The sequence below is a fragment of the Bombina bombina genome, chromosome 2, assembly GCF_027579735.1.
Source record: "Bombina bombina isolate aBomBom1 chromosome 2, aBomBom1.pri, whole genome shotgun sequence".
In the NCBI taxonomy this organism is placed as follows: Eukaryota; Metazoa; Chordata; class Amphibia; order Anura; family Bombinatoridae; genus Bombina; species Bombina bombina.
The window spans coordinates 548,862,985-548,880,601 of record NC_069500.1 but is presented as its reverse complement, the minus strand read 5'-3'; the positions used below and the strand labels follow the sequence as shown (position 1 = coordinate 548,880,601).

At 39.1% G+C, this 17,617-nt stretch overlaps 1 protein-coding gene across 1 annotated transcript in view; it reads left to right on the top strand.

The window, feature by feature from the left end:
* Positions 1 to 15,852, top strand: part of LOC128649249 (spindle assembly abnormal protein 6 homolog) — a 445,197-nt gene extending 429,345 nt beyond the window's left edge. Inside the window, exons 15-16 of the mRNA XM_053702402.1 lie at positions 14,349 to 14,437; positions 14,630 to 15,852. Of these exons, the coding sequence (XP_053558377.1) occupies positions 14,349 to 14,437; positions 14,630 to 14,721 (181 nt within the window). The 3' untranslated portion in view covers positions 14,722 to 15,852. The remainder of the gene's footprint in view (positions 1 to 14,348; positions 14,438 to 14,629) is intronic.
* Positions 15,853 to 17,617: the final 1,765 nt, after the last annotated feature.

Below are 17,617 nucleotides of genomic sequence, written 5' to 3'. Positions count from 1 at the left end.
TGGGGCTATTTCTACTCTTGCTAAACGTACCACTATTCCTATGGAAGATAGGACTTCCTTTAAGGATCCTTTAGATAGGAAGCTTGAATCTTATCTAAGGAAGGCCTATTTATATTCAGGTCATCTTCTCAGACCTGCTATTTATTTGGGTGATGTTGCGGCTGCATCAACTTTCTGGTTGGAAAATTTAGCGCAACATGAATTGGATTCTGACATATCTAGCATTGTTCGCCTACTGCAACATTCTAATCATTTTATTTGTGATGCCATTTTTGATATTATCAAAAATGATGTTAGATCCATGTCTTTAGCTGTATTAGCTAGAAGAGCTTTGTGGCTTAAATCTTGGAATGCTGATATGACTTCTAAATCTAGATTACTATCTTTTTCTTTCCAAGGTAATAATTTATTTGGTTCTCAGTTGGATTCTATTATTTCAACTATCACTGGAGGAAAAGGAGTTTTTTTGCCTCAGGATAAAAAACCTAAAGGTAAATCTAAGGCTTCTAACCGTTTTCGTTCCTTTCGTCAGAATAAGGAACAAAAACTCAATCCTCCTTCCAAGGAATCTGCTTCCAGTTGGAAGCCTTCCTCAAATTGGAATAAATCAAAGCCATTTAGGAAACCAAAGTCTGCCCCTAAGTCCGCATGAAGGTGCGGCCCTCATTCCAGCTCAGCTGGTAGGGGGCAGATTAAGGTTTTTCAAGGATTTTTGGATAAAATCTGTCCAAAATCATTGGATTTAGAGCATTGTCTCTCAAGGGTATCGAATAGGATTCAAAGTAAGACCTCCTGTGAGAAGATTTTTTTCTCTCACACATTCCTGTAAATCCAATAAAAGCTCAGGCTTTTTTGAAGTGTGTTTCAGACCTGGAGTCTTCAGGGGTAATCATGCCAGTTCCTCCTCAGGAACAAGGTTTGGGGTTTTATTCAAACCTATTCATTGTACCAAAGAAAGAAAATTTGTTCAGACCAGTTCTGGATCAGAAAATCTTGAATCGTTATGTAAGAGTACCAACTTTCAAGATGGTGACTATAAGGAATATTCTGCCTTTTGTTCAGCAAGGACATTATATGTCCACAATAGACTTGCAGGATGCATACCTTCATATTCCGATTCATCCAGAACACTATCAGTTTCTGAGATTCTCTTTTCTAGACAAGCATTACCAATTTGTTGCTCTTCCATTTGGCCTAGCAACAGCTCCAAGAATCTTTTCAAAGGTGCTGGGTGCCCTACTATCTGTAATCAGAGAACAGGGTATTGCGGTGTTTCCTTATTTGGACGATATCTTGGTACTAGCTCAGTCTTTACATACTGCAGAATCTCACACGAATCAACTAGTGTTGTTTCTTCGGAAACATGGTTGGAGGATCAATTTACCAAAGAGTTTCTTGATTCCTCAGACAAGGGTCACCTTTTTTAGTCTTCCAGATAGATTCAGCGTCCATGACTCTGTCTCTAACAGACAAGAGACGTTTAAGATTGGTCGCAGCATGTCGGCTCCTTCAGTCTCAGTCATTCCCTTCAGTGGCTATGTGCATGGAAGTTTTAGGTCTCATGACTGCAGCATCGGACGCAATCCCCTTTGCTCGTTTTCACATGAGACCTCTACAGCTTTGTATGCTGAATCAATGGTGCAGGGATTATACAAAGATATCACAATTAATATCCTTGAATCCCAATGTATGACACTCTCTGACATGGTGGATAGATCAGCATCGTTTGGTTCAAGGGGCTTCTTTTGTTCGCCCAACCTGGACTGTGATCACAACAGATGCGAGTCTTTCAGGTTGGGGAGCTGTTTGGGGGTCTCTGACAGCACAAGGGGTTTGGAAATCTCAAGAGGCGAGATTACCAATAAATATTTTAGAACTCCGTGCAATTCTCAGGGCTCTTCAGTTCTGGCCTCTACTAAAGAGAGAACCGTTCATTTGTTTTCAGACAGACAATATCACAACTGTGGCTTATTTCAATCTTCAGGGTGTTACTCACAGTCCCCAAGCTATGAAAGAAGTATCTCGGATACTTGCTTGGGCGGAATCCAGCTCCTGTCTAATCTCTGCTGTGCATATCCCAGGTGTAGACAATTGGGAGGCGGATTATCTCAGCCGCCAGACTTTACATCCAGGGGAGTGGTCTCTCCATCCAGATGTGTTTTCTCAGATTGTTCAGATGTGGGGTCTTCCAGAGATAGATCTCATGGCCTCTCATCTAAACAAGAAACTTCCCAGATACCTGTCCAGGTCCAGGGATGTTCAGGCGGAAGCAGTGGATGCGCTGACACTTCCTTGGTGTTATCAACCTGCTTACATCTTCCCGCCTCTAGTTCTCCTTCCAAGAGTGATTTCCAAAATCATCATGGAACAGTCTTTTGTAGTTTTCTGACATTATGTAATTGCATGAATAAACAATGAAATTATAAATTATTAAAAAAGTGTTTCCATCCAAATTACTTGTGGACTCCACAGCTTGGAGAAAGAAAACATAATTTATGCTTACCTGATAAATTAATTTCTTTAATGGTGGTGAGAGTCCACAAGATCCGCCCATTTGAATATTTTTTTTTTACGTTTTTTTTTCTGTTGGCACTTTCTTTCTTTCATGTAATTGGCAAGAGTCCATGAGCTAGTGACGTATGGGATATACATTCCCACCAGGAGGGGCAAAGTTTCCCAAACCTCAAAATGCCTATAAATACACCTCCCACCACACCCACAACTCAGTTTTACAAACTTTGCCTCCTATGGAGGTGGTGAAGTAAGTTTGTGCTAGATTTATACGTTGCTAGCTCTCTCTTTCCAAGGTAATAAATTATTTGGTTCTCAGTTGGATTGAATTATTTCAACTGTCACTGGGGGAAAGGGAGCTTTTTTGCCTCAGGATAAAAAAATCTAAGGGTAAATTTAAGGCTGCTAACCGTTTTCGTTCCTTTCGACAAAATAAGGAACAGAAACCTGATCCTTCCCCTAAGGGAACTGTTTACATTTGGAAGCCTTCTTCAGTCTGGAATAAATCCAAGCCATTTAAAAGATCTAAATCAGCCCCCAAGTCCGCATGAAGGTGCGGCCATCATTCCAGCGCAGCTGGTAGGGGGCAGACTGAGATTTTTCAAGGATGTTTGGATCAATTCAATCCAAAATCATTGGATTCAGAACATTGTTTCTCAAGGGTACAGAATAGGTTTCAAAGTAAGACCACCTGTGAGAAGTTTCTTTCTCTCACGCATTCCAGTGAACCCAGAAAAGGCTCAGGCTTTCCTGAAGTGTGTTTCAGACCTGGAGGTATCTGGGGTAATTGTGCCAGTTCCTTTTCAGGAACGGGGTCTGGTTTTTTTTTTCAAATCTGTTCATTGTCCCAAAGAAGGAGAATTCTTTCACACCAGTTCTGGATATAAAAATTTTGAATCGTTATGTAAGAATACCAACTTTCAAAATGGTGACTATAAGGACTATTCTGCCTTTTGTTCAGCAAGGGCATTATATGTCCACAATATGCAGGATGCATATCTTCATATTCCAATTCATCCAGATCACTATCAGTTCCTGAGATTCTCTTTTCTAGACAAGCATTACCAATTTGTTGTTCTTCCTTTTGGCCTAGCTACAACTCCAAGGATCTTTTCAAAGGTTCTCGGTGCCCTACTCTCTGTAATCAGAGAGTGGGGTATTGCGGTGTTTCCTTATTTGGATGATATCTTGGTACTTGCTCAGTCTTTATGTTCTGCAGAATCTCACACAAATCAACTAGTGTTGTTTCTTTAAAAACATGGTTAGAGGATCAATTTACCAAAAAGTTCTTTGATTCCTCAGACAAGGGTAACATTTTTAGGTTTACAAATAGATTCAGTATCCATGACTTTGTCTCTAACAGACAAGAGACGTCTGAAATTGATTGCAGCTTGTCAGAACCTTCAGTTTCAATCATTCCCTTCAGTAGCTATGTGCATGGAGGTTTTAGGTCTCATGACTGCAGCATCGGACGCTATCCCCTTTGCTCGTTTTCACATGAGACCTCTTCAGCTTTGTATGCTGAATGAATGGTGCAGGGATTATACAAAGATATCACAATTAATATCCTTAAATCCCAATGTTCGACTATCTCTGACTTGGTGGTTAGATCACCATTGTTTAGTTCAGGGAGCCTCTTTTGTTCGTCCAACCTGGAGTGTGATCACAACAGATGCGAGTCTTTCAGGTTGGGGAACAGTCTGGGGGTCTCTGACAGCGCAGGGGGTTTGGAAATCTCAAGAGGCGAGATTACCAATCAATATTTTGGAACTCCGTGCGATTCTCAGAGCTCTTCAGTTTTGGCCTCTTCTGAAAAGAGAACCGTTTGTTTTCAGACAGACAATGTCACAACCGTGGCATATGTCAATCATCAAGGTGGGGCTCACAGTCCTCAAGCTATGAAAGAAGTATCTCGGATACTTGCTTGGGCGGAATCCAGCTCCTGTCTAATTTCTGCGGTCCATATCCCAGGTATAGCCAATTGGGAAGCGGTTTATCTCAGTCGCCAGACTTTACATCCGGGAGAGTGGTCTCTTCACCCAGATGTGTTTTTTCAGATTGTTCAGATGTGGGGGCTTCCAGAAATAGATCTGATGGCTTCTCATCTAAACAGGAAACTTCCCAGGTATCGGTCCAGGGATCCTCAGGCGGAAGCAGTGGATGCATTGACACTTCCTTAGAGTTATCAACCTGCTTATATCTTTCCGCTTCTGTTTCTTCTTCCAAGAGTGATTTCCAAAATCATAATGGAGCGTTCGTTTGTACTGCTGGTGGCTCCAGCACTCCAGCATGGCCACACAGGTTTTGGTATGCGGATCTTGTTCGGATGTCCAGTTGCCAGCCTTGGCCACTTCCGTTAAGGCCAGACCTTCTATCTCAAGGCCCGTTTTTCCATAAGGATCTCAAATAATTAAATTTGAAGGTATGGAGATTGAACGCTTAGTGCTTAGTCATAGAAGTTTCTCTGACTCAGGGATCAATACTATGTCACAGGCTCGTAAATCTGTGTCTAGAAAGATTTATTATCGAGTTTGGAAGACTTACATTTCATGGTGTTCTTCTCATAAATTCTCTTGGCATTCTTTTAGAATTCCTAAAATGTTACACTTTCTTCAGGATGGTTTAGATAAGGGTTTGTCTGCAAGTTCCTTGAAAGGACAAATCTCTGCTCTTTCTGTTTTGTTTCACAGAAAAATTGCTAATCTTCCTGATATTCATTGTTTTGTTCAGGCTTTGGTTCGTATCAAACCTGTTATTAAATCAATCTCTCCTCCTTGGAGTCTTAATTTGGTTTTGAAGGCTTTACAGGCTCCTCCATTTGAGCCTATGCATTCTCTGGACATTAAATTTCTTTCTTGGAAAGTATTGTTCCTTTTGGCCATCTCTTCTGCTAGAAGAGTTTCTGAATTATCTGCTCTTTCTTGTGAGTCTCCTTTTCTGATTTTTCATCAGGATAAGGCGGTTTTGCTGACTTCATTTAAATTTTTACCTAAAGTTGTGAATTCCAACAATATTAGTAGAGAAATTGTTGTCCCTTAGTTGTGTCCTAATCCTAAGAATTCTCTGGAGAGATCTTTAAATTTTTTGGATGTGGTAAGAGCTTTGTAATATTATGTTGAAGCTACTAAAGATTTCAGAAAGACTTCTAGTCTATTTGTTATCTTTTCTGGTTCTAGGAAAGGTCAGAAGGCTTCTGCTATTTCTTTGGCATCTTGGTTAAAGCTTTTGATTCATCATGCCTATTTGGAGTCGGGTAATTCCCCACCTCAGAGGATTACGGCTCATTTTACTAGGTCAGTTTCCACTTCCTCTGATTTTAAGAATGAAGCTTCTGTTGATCAGATTTGCAAAGCAGCAACTTGGTCTTCTTTGCATACTTTTACTAAATTCTACCATTTTGATGTTTTCTCTTCTTCAGAAGCAGTTTTTGGTAGAAAAAGTACTTCAAGCAGCTGTTTCAGTTTGATTCTTCTGCTTATAATTTCAGTTTTTTTCATTATAAAGATTAAAACGTTTGATTTGGGTTGTGGATTAATTTTACAGCAGAATTGGCTGTCTTTATTTTTATCCCTCCCTCTCTAGTGACTCTTGCGTGGAGTTCCACATCTTGGGTATTTGCTATCCCATACGTCACTAGCTCATGGACTCCTGCCAATTACATGAAAGAAAACATAATTTATGTAAGAATTAACCTGATAAATTCATTTCTTTCATATTGGCAAGAGTCCATGAGACCCACCCTTTTTATGGTGGTTATGATTTTTTTGTATAAAACACAATTATTCCAATTCCTTGTTGAGGCTTTCGCTCCTTTCTTATCACCCCACTTCTTGGCTATTCATTAAACTGAGTTGTGGTCGTGGTGGGGGTATATTTATAAGCATTTTGAGGTTTGGGAATCTTTGCCCCTCCTGGTATGAATGTATATCCCATACGTCACTAGCTAATGGACTCTTGCCAATATGAAAGAAATTAATTTATCAGGTAAATTCTTACATAAATTATTTTTTTTCCCTGTTTTTGTCATTTCCTACCTTTCTTCTCCTTGCCTGACTTTACATTAGACTGGTTTACCAGTGAGGTGGGAGGGTATGAGTGCTTTTGAAGTTTTGGGAATATTTGCCTCCTCCTAGTGGCCTGGAGTGGAATTCTCAATTGTGGACTCTCACTACTGTGAATGAATAAAATTAATTTATAAGGTAAGAAGCATGATATATATATTTTTTTACCATAGAATCCTTTTTTGGTTTTGAGTTTCATTTAAGCTCCTCCTTTTACCTTGCCTGGTTTACAACTTTAAGTTTTTTTCCCTTGGCCACTTCTTCAGCCCCGAAGAGTTTCTCAGCTTTCAACTTTATATTGCAAGTCTCCTTTCCTGATTTTTCATCAGGATATGGTTGTTTTTCAAACTAACTATTCCTTTTTCCCAAGGTGGTATAGAAACATAGAAACATAGATATTGACGGCAGATAAGAGCCATAGGCCCAGCAAGTCTGCCCCACCTTACCTAACAGTATAAACTTATCTAGTTCGTAGGATAGCCCTATGCTTGTCCCATGCATTTTTAAAGTCCCCCACAGTGTTTGTTGCTACTACCTCTTGAGGAAGTTTATTCCATAAATCAATCACTCTTTCTGTAAAGAAGTGCTTCCTCAAATTACTCCTGAATCTACTACCCTTTAGCTTGAGCTCCAAGAGAATTATGGTTCTTTCTTTATTTCCAGCTCTTAAGAATTCTAAGTAGTGACAGCTTCACAGCTTGAATGTGAGAGCCTTTAAATTCTATGTTTAAGACACAGTAGATTATAGACATTTTTTTTGCTCTGTTTTCCCTTTTTTTTCTTTTTCTTTTTTTTTTTCTTGAGCCACGCTATAGTTTTAAAGCTACAACAATTACCTTATCTGCTTGGTTTAATGCCTTAATTCATAAGGTAATCCTTGTTGCAGGGAAGACCCCCACTGAGCACATTACTGCTCATAACACTAGAGCAGATTCCTCTTTAAAGGTCTTCTGTATTGAGGCTTCCATAGAACAGATTTGTAAGCCGACTACTTGGTCTTCTTTACATATTTTTTCTAAGTTTTTTACATGTATGCCCTGCTTTTCACAGGAAAGTTCTGAGGACTGTAGTGCCTGAACAGTAACATGCCTGTAAATGTTTGACCCCCATTACATTGGGGACTTGTGTGCTTTCAGCATCTGATGGGGGGAAAAATATGCTTACTTGATGATAATTAACATTTCTTTCATGATAGTAAGGGTCCATAAGTGCCATCCTTAGTTATTGCCAGTTCTTGTTTTGCACTTAATTTATTCCGCTTTGTCTTTACTGCTTTTCTGTTTTCCTCCATATGTATGCCTGAGGGATTAAGGGAAAGTAGGATAGGAGGGTTTTAAACACTGATATGTAGGGGTATTTGTGCCTGCTCCTAATGGACTGGAGTGTAATCCCATATGTGATGTCTCATGGACTCTCACCATCATTTTTTTTTATTAGGTAAGGATACATTTGATTTCTTTCCTATGACATGGAGAGTCCACAAAGTCATTCCAAATACTAGTGGGATATTCAACTCCTGGCCAGCAGGAGGAGGCAAAGAGCACCCCAGCAAAGCTGTTAAGTGTAACTGCCTTACCCATAACCCCCATTCATTATCTTTGCCTCTGTCAATGGAGGTTGTGCGAAGTTGGTGTCTGAAGATTTTAATCCTTTTATGGGTACTTTTCCCTCCAAGCAAGGATTGGGGTCTAGCTGTGTCCATGTCAATCTTGTAAGAGTAGTGGTGATTTTTAGCAGTTAAAAGGCGGCAAGGAAGTCTTTGCCTTACTTTTAACACTTTGCTACCCCTTTGCAGAAAGCCAGAGTTGGTTACTCTGTTCTTTCTTTTCCTACAGGTCTGACAGGGAGTAAAGCACCTGCCACACCTAAGGATCAGCATCTATCATGCAATTGGATCTAAGGTAAGTGCTTTTGCCTTCTAGGTACAGAAGGATAGCAGCACTTAGAAGGTTAATCCTCTTTTTAGATCCTTCATTTGGGACTTAATACTCCTTATTGTTTAAGGAATCATATTAAGGACATGGCACTTGGGTATTTTTATTAGTATGAGTAAGGTCAGTTCATATGAGGAGTTTCACTTGGCATGGGGAGTTTAGGGGTTAACATTAAAGGAGTTCTTTATTGGTTACTTCCCATTTAATTACGCTTACATTTTTATTTGACATTATTGGGCTACCGGATTAATTTATATTCAGTTTAACGGTCTTAATACCTTAGCCATTTTTTAAACTGCAGTTTTTCACGCTCTTTTTAGAGCGGTGTAAATTTATGTGTGGCAGTTTATTTTATGAGACCACGCTTCCGCTTTTTTGGAGCGGAGCGGTTATAGAATTAGTGCGGCCGTCTTTGACTCTGGACATTTTCTGAATCTGCTTCTGTTAATCATCTCACCAGATCCCCAGAGGAGGAAATCACTTCTAGAGAATTTTCTCTTACTAGTGGGACATTTTTTCTGGCCGGTAGGAGCCTCAGGCACCTGAGGCAGTTTTTTAAAGTTAAACTTTAAATCAATTGTATTTCATATTTACTAATTAAAATTTAATACTTTTTTGAAGGATTAAAGTTTTTATTTTTGCATTAAAATTGTATATTTGTACATTACTTGTGGGGCCGTTATTCTAGACTATGAATACAGATCAGGATCGATCTATCTCTATGGATAGGTGTTTGCTTTGTTTAGACAACCAGGTTGCCCTACCTATGCAGTTGTTCATCCTGTGAGCCAAGTCTCTCTCGGGATTCTGCTGTGTGTGACATGCCTCAGCTTTCTCCTCAGACGTCCCAAGCCTTCGTTGTTTCTCATACTGTGCTTTCTGTGTCCTCTCATCCACCTAGGGCTGTTTACCTGGGGATTTTGCCACTCAGGTTTTTTCTGCAGTAACTGCGGCTTTGTCAACTTTCCCTGCGTAAGAGTAAATCTAAACATTTGCCTGATACTAAGGTTTCTGACTCAAGAACTGCATTAGCCACGCTTGCTCAGATGTCTGATGAGGAGAATACTTCAGTAGCTTCTGAAGGTGAGATCTCAGACTCTGACACTTTAGCAGACACATCTTCAGAATCTGAAGAGGTTAATTTTAGATTTTAGCTTGAACACCTCCGGTTACTATGGAAGGAGGTTCTAGCTACTTTAGACGATTCTGAACCTACAGTTGCTGTCAACCCCGCAAAGTCTTCTTTTGGATAGAGTCTATTATTCCCTATCTTCTGAGGAGGTTTTTCCTGTCCCAAGGAAGATGTTTGAAATTATTGCTCAGGAATGGGATAAGCCAGGGGTTCTTTTTTTCCCCTTCCCCTGTTTTTAAGATGTTTCCTGTTGCTGACTCTATTTGTGACTCATGGCGCACTGTTTCTAAAGTAGAAGGGGCAATTTCTACTCTTGCCAAGAGAACTACCATTCCTATAGAGAACAGTGGCTCTTTTAACAACCCAATGGGCAAGAAACTAGAGACTTACTTAAAAAATATTTATATCCATCATGGGTTACAGTGGCAATAAGCAGCGAGTATTGCTACAGTTGTGGGAGCTGCATCTTGGTGTGATGCATTGTCTGATCTTATTACACAGGAAACTACAGTAGAGGAGATCCAAGATAGGATCAAAGCTCTCAAATTGGACAATATCTTTATCTGTGATGCCAACATGCAGATAATTCGCCTGGGAGCTAAGATGTCTAGCTTCACGGTTCTAGCCTGCAGGGCTCTGTGGTTTAAAATCTTGTTTGGCCAATTTCTCTTCTAAGGCCAAGCTTTTAGGCTTTACCTTAAAAGGGAAAAACTCTGTTTGGACCTGGTCTGGCAGATATCATTTCAGAGATTACAGGTGGAAAGGGATCTTTCCTTCCTTAGGACAAGAAAAATAGACCTCCAATTTCCGTTCCTTTTGTAACTTTAAGGGACAAAAGTTCTCCTCTCCTGGAAATCCAACCAGTCCTGGAACAATGGCAAACAAAGCAAGAAGCCTTCTGCTGAATCTAAATCAGCATGAAGGTTCCACCCCCGATTAAAGTGTGGATCTGGTGGGGGTGCAGGGTTTCTCCTCTTTTTTTTTTGTCAAGCCTGGATATGCGATGCCCCAGACCCTTGGAGGGTGGACATAGTATCCCAGGGTTACAGAGTGTGATTTAAGTCTTGCCCTCCAAAGGGCAGATTTCTCCTGCCAAGACTGTCCTCAAACCAAATAAAGGAGACCTTCTTAAATTGTGTTAAAGACCTATACTCTCTAGGAGTTATTGTTCCTGTCCCTCTAACAGAACAGGGTCTAGGATTCTATTCAAATCTATTTTTGATTACCAAAAAGGATGGAATGTTTCGGCCCATTCTAGACCTCAAGTGTCTCAACAAATTCCTCAGGGTTCCATCCTTCAAGATGGAAACTATTTGTTCCATTCTTCCTTTGGTACAGGAAGGTCAGTTTATGACTCATACCTTCATATTCCCATTCACAGGGAACACCTTCAGTATCTGAGGTTTGCATTTCTAGACAAGCACTTCCAATTTGTTGCACTTCCATTTGGTCTGGCCACGGCTCCCAGAATATTCACAAAGGTTCTGGGGGCGCTTTTGGCTGTGTTCAGATCCCAGGGAATTGCTCTAGCGCCTTATCTAGATGACATCCTGGTTCAGGGGTTATCTTTTCAACTGGTGGGTGTCACAAGAACATCTGCCTCAGGGCACTAGCTTTCTGAGACCTTCCTGGGAAATTATGACTACGGACGCCAGCCTGTCAGGCTGGGGAGCTGTTTGGGGCCCTCTAAAGGCTCAGCATGGCCTCAACTGTCGTTGGTCCGGTTTCTCAGTTTTTAATCGGACAACATCACCTCAGTGGCTTACATCAACCGCCAGGGAGGGACTCAGAGTTCCTTAGCCATGAAGGGGGTGACTCGCATTCTGCAATGGGCGGAAGCCCACGATTGTCTCCTATCTGCCATCCACATTCCAGGAGTGGACAACTGGGAAGCAGATTTACTGAGCAGACAGACCTTTCATCCTGGGGAGTGGGCTCTCCATTCGGAAGTGTTCTCTCAGATATCCCGTAAGTGTGTGGTTCTAGAGTTGGATCTGATGGCATCCCACCATAACGCCAAGGTTCCAAAGTACGGTTCAAGGTCAAGAGATCCTCACTCCATTCTGATAGATTATCTAGCGGTTCCTTTGAGGTTTTCTCTGGCTTATCTATTTCCTCTGTTTGCTCTCCTTCCACGAGTCATTCCTTGAACAGGAGAGAGCGTCTCTACCTCCTTGGAGGTTACCTCATAGGAAAGTCCTTCTACTTCAGGTTCCTTTTCTCCATCCAAACCTAGATTCTCTAAAGCTAACTGCTTGGAGATTGAACGCCTAGTTCTGTCTAAACGTGTTTTTTCTGAAACAGTCATTAAAACTATGATTCAGGCTCGAAAACCAGTTACTCGCAAGATTCACCATTTTTACAAGATATGGCGTAAATATCTTTTTTTGGTGTGAATCTAAGGGGTTCTCCTGGAGCCCGGGTTAGGATTCCACGGATTTTGTCTTTTCTTCAGGAAGGCCTGGATAAGAATTTATTAGTTAGTACTTTGAAAGGTCAGGTTTCTGCATTATCTATCCTTTTGCACAAATGTCTGGCAGACCTACCAGATGTTTAAGCCTTTGTACAGGCCCTAGTTAGAATCAGGCCTGTGTTTAAACTTGTTGCTTCCCCATGGAGCCATAATTTAGCTCTTAAAGTTTTGCAGCAGGCTCAATGTGAGCCAATGCATGTTGTTGATATTAAACTGTTATCCTGGAAAGTTTTGTTTCTTGTTGATATTTCTTCCGCTCGCAGAGTATCTGAGCTCTCAGCTCTGCAGTGTAATTCCTACTAACTTATTTTTCATGCTGATAAGGCGGCCCTTCGTACTAAATTGGGTTTTCTCCGGGAAGGTAGTATCGGATCGAAACATTAATCAGCAAATTGTTGCTCCTTCCTTTTGTCCTAATCCTTCTTCTCAAAAGGAACGTCTTTTGAATAACTTGAATGTTGTGCAGGCTCTAAAATTTTACTTACAAGCTACTAAAGATTTTCGGCAATCTTCTGCCCTGTTTGTTGTTTTCTCTGGAAAGCGTAAGGGTCAGAAGGCCACTTCTACTTCTCTGTCTCTCTGGTTGATAAGTTTGATTAGTTTGGCTTATGAGACTGCTGGACAGCAGCCTCCTGAGAGAATTATGGCTCATTCCACTAGGGCTGTGTCCTCTTCTTGGGCTTTCAAAAATGAAGCTTCTGTTGAACAGATTTGCAAGGCGGCAACATGGTCCTCTCTGCATACTTTTTCAAAATTCTACAAATTTGATACTTTTGTCTCAGCCGAGGCTTCTTTTGGGAGAAAGGTTCTTCAAGCTGTGGTGCATTCTGTTTAGGTCCCCCTGCTTTTTTCTCCCTCCCTGTTCATTCCGTGTCCTCTAGCTTGGGTATTAGTTCCCACTAGTAATTGGAATGACGTTGTGCACTCTCCATGTCATAGGAAAGAAAAAAAAATGTATGCTTACCTGATAAATGTATTTATTTCCAGACATGGAGAATCCATGACCCCGCCCTCTTTTCTCATAATTTGGCAGTTTTTTTCTGTAAACCTCAAGCACCATTTCACCCTTGTGTTTCTTCCTTTTCCATTTCCTTCGGCTGAATGACTGGGGGTTATGGGTAAGGCAGTAACACTTAACAGCTTTGCTGGGGTGCTCTTTGCCTCCTCCTGCTGGCCAGGAATGAAATATTCCACTAGTAATTGGAATGACGTCATGGACTCTCCATGTCCGGAAATAAATAAATTTATCAGGTAAGCATAAATTTTGTTATTTCTTTTGATGTACATTTTGTCTTATACCTATTGTCCCCATGCTCAGGGTATTTTATCTTTTGTTCCTTTACTCATGTATTTTCTGTTGTTTATTTTGAGTATATCCCATATCTAGCTTCAATTTCTACAGAGCACACATGACTATATACTTTATCCATGTACTTATCAAGTTTCTACCACACTACATAGGTCTGAAACCTAGATTCAGCCCTTCTACAACCTAAGATTGCTTTGTGATTCTTCAATCAGTGTGTCTGTGTCATATGCATTTGTTCTTGTTCTTTATGTATATATTGGAGCTTCTCACAACGGCTCTCTATGTAGGTCTCAATCTGTGTTTTTTTGTTTGTTTGTTTTCCTGTAATTTTTTGCGTCCAGGTATTTTTGTACATTGAGCATATTTATAACATACTCTCTGCATCTGAGTGAGAACTTAAAGGGACAGTCAGCACCAAAATTGTTATTGTTTAAAAAGATTGATAACGCCTTTACTACCCATTCCCTAGCTTTGCACAGCCAACATTCTTATATTAATATAATTTATAACCTTTAAACATCTACATTTCTGCCTGTTTCTAAGCAACTACAGACAGCCTCATCACATGTTTTTTATTTGCTTTTCACAACAGGAGACTGCTAGTTCTTGTAAGCCATATAGATAAGATTGTGGATGACACTGCACTAATTGGCTAAAATGCAAGTCAATAGATAATAAATAAAAAGTAATGTGACCAGGGGACTGTCAAAAGAATCTTAGATGCAAGGTAATCACAGAGGTTAAAAGTATATTAATATAACCGTGTTGGTTATGCAAAACTTGGGAATTGGTAATAAAGGGATTATCTATCTTTTTTAACAATAACAATTTTGGAGTTGACTGTCCCTTTAAACACTAACTTTTTAATAAAAAGATTTTTATCAACCTGAAATAATTTAATGATTTGTAACACTGTTTTATGTTTTAGTGATCCAGTTGGTTTGGATATGAAATATCTAAAGAAGAATGGGTGTGTTCCTGCCAAAGGGCCAAAAGTCGGAAACGGCCATACCACAGGTTGGTTTGTGGAAAAAAGCTATAATGTTGAATTATCAGAAATCTCAAAGGTTTTATAAGTTTTTAAACAAAGACAAATCCTTGCCATTGAGCAGCACCATTTTATACTATTACTATTAAGCATAAGGTTTTAAGCAGTGATTGAGGATTATATGTAGAATTTTAATGTTATTTTGTCATTTTCTTTTCTAGTTCCTGCTAGACCAACATTAACAAAATCTGGGTCTTCTCCAATTCTTTCAGCTTACTTCCCAGGACAGCAGCCCCGACTTCCTGCTTCTTAAAAAAATAAAATAAACATTATGCATATTGTTATTTGTTCAGAACTGTGGTCAAAACTGCCAAAAAGTCAATTTATATCCAAATTGAATGGAAAATTGTACAGTGTTTTGCATAGACTTTTTACAAAATGTTAAATTTAAAAAAGTCCAAATATCAGATAAGTAAGAGTAGAATTGTGTAAAATATGGTTATAAATGTTTGAAAATTGTTATTATACCAGAAAGCCATATTGTGGCATTTTAGTCATTACATCTTAATGACTTCTTTTTTTTTTTCATTTGTATATGTGTGTTATACGTGTGCTTCAAAAGAAAACTATACTACAAGAATAATATTCTTCACATAATTATTTTTCTGTGGAATAACACAGCACTGCAAAATACTTGATGTACTTTTTTAAAAAGGGAAAAAGGATAGTTATTTGCATTTTAAAATGAACTGTAGTTTTTTTTTCATAGAACAGAATTACTACTTATGATTCTGTTACTTAATTCATATTTGTGAACAATAAACAGTAAGTGATTAGCTTAAGGGAGTAGTTGGCACACATTTATCAATTAGCTGGCAGTCTCTGAAGTACTTTCTCAATTTTGTTGTAAAGATATTATTTCTTGCATTTCATTGAAAGGGATTTATTTAATTGTATTCACTTTATAAAATAATATTTATTTTATGTTTCCATGTATGCTCCAGCTATTTTCACTGAAATATGATAAAACATATTGTGCTACACTAAACATCATGAAATATTTGGTCCAGTAAAAGTGACCTTAACATTTCTGTTTATCATGTCAGTATTAGAAAACTGATGGCCATTTTTTTTTTAACGTTAATACTGTCACTATGTTTCTACATAAATTGTACATAATTTTCTGTATTATGAATACTTTGGATATTTCTGTTTTGGGATTTTATATAATTCTATACAAATTTACCTACCAATAGTCATTTTATGCTCCCGTAATTGTTTTTCCTCCATTCTGTATTTAGCGCTTCTTTTTTTTTTATGTCTCTACCTTAATGTTTACATCGTGCCTGGTGTGTTAAACATTTCAGTATATGCAAATGATTTTTGGATCTCTCATATGTTTCATTTCTGTAAAATAATAAAGTATTTATATTTTGATTATGAACATGAAGCAGCATCTCTGTCACACATTGTAATATATTTAAGGAACATAATACCCATGTGCTAAATCAGTTAAAAGTGATGCAGCATAATTATAAAAAGCTGACCAGAAAAAATCACATGAACGTCAGTATGTTAAAAAAAAAAAAAAAAAGATATTTTACCTCACAATTTATTCAACTCTGTTAACAGCTATTATTCAGCTACTGTCTGCTGCATGTTGGGGGGGGGGGGAAGTTGTATCAGCATCTCAAAGAGCTAAGATTAACCCTTTAAAGACACAGCTTAAGGTTTTTCAATTGTTCCATGACGGAATAATTCCGTCATTGGTCCTTAAAGGGGCATAAAACCCAATTTCTTTCATGTAATTAGCAAGAGTCCATGAGCTAGTGACGTATGGGATATACATTCCTACTAGGAGGGGCAAAGTTTCCCAAACCTCAAAATGCCTATAAATACACCCCTCACCACACCCACAATTCAGTTTTACAAACTTTGCCTCCGATGGAGGTGGTGAAGTAAGTTTGTGCTAGATTCTACGTTGATATGCGCTCCGCAGCAAGTTGGAGCCCGGTTTTCCTCTCAGCGTGCAGTGAATGTCAGAGGGATGTGAGGAGAGTATTGCCTATTTGAATGCAGTGATCTCCTTCTACGGGGTCTATTTCATAGGTTCTCTGTTATCGGTCGTAGAGATTCATCTCTTACCTCCCTTTTCAGATCGACGATATACTCTTATATATACCATTACGTCTGCTGATTCTCGTTTCAGTACTGGTTTGGCTATCTGCTATATGTAGATGAGTGTCCTGGGGTAAGTAAGTCTTATTTTCTGTGACACTCCAAGCTATGGTTGGGCACTTTGTTTATAAAGTTCTAAATATATGTATTCAAACATTTATTTGCCTTGACTCAGAATGTTCAACTTTCCTTATTTTCAGACAGTCAGTTTCATATTTGGGATAATGCATTTTAATTTAACATTTTTTCTTACCTTAAAATTTGACTTTTTCCCTGTGGGCTGTTAGGCTCGCGGGGGCTGAAAATGCTTCATTTTATTGCGTCATTCTTGGCGCAGACTTTTTTGGCGCAAAAATTCTATTTCCGTTTCCGGCGTCATACGTGTCGCCGGAAGTTGCGTCATTTTTTGACGTTATTTTGCGCCAAAAATGTCGGCGTTCCGGATGTGGCGTCATTTTTGGCGCCAAAAAGCATTTAGGCGCCAAATAATGTGGGCGTCTTATTTGGCGCGAAAAAATATGGGCGTCACTTTTGTCTCCACATTATTTAAGTCTCATTTTGTATTGCTTCTGGTTGCTAGAAGCTTGTCCTTTGGCATTTTTTCCCATTCCTGAAACTGTCATTTAAGGAATTTGATCAATTTTGCTTTATATATATGTTGTTTTTTCTCTTACATATTGCAAGATGTCTCACGTTGCATCTGAGTCAGAAGATACTACAGGAAAATCGCTGTCAAGTGCTGAATCTACCAAAGCTAAGTGTATCTGCTGTAAACTTTTGGTAGCTATTCCTCCAGCTGTTGTTTGTATTGATTGTCATGACAAACTTGTTAAAGCAGATAATATTTCCTTTAGTAAAGTACCATTGCCTGTTGCAGTTCCTTCAACATCTAAGGTGCAGAATGTTCCTGATAATATAAGAGATTTTGTTTCTGAATCCATAAAGAAGGCTATGTCTGTTATTTCTCCTTCTAGTAAACGTAAAAAATCTTTTAAAACTTCTCTCCCTACAGATGAATTTTTAACTGAACA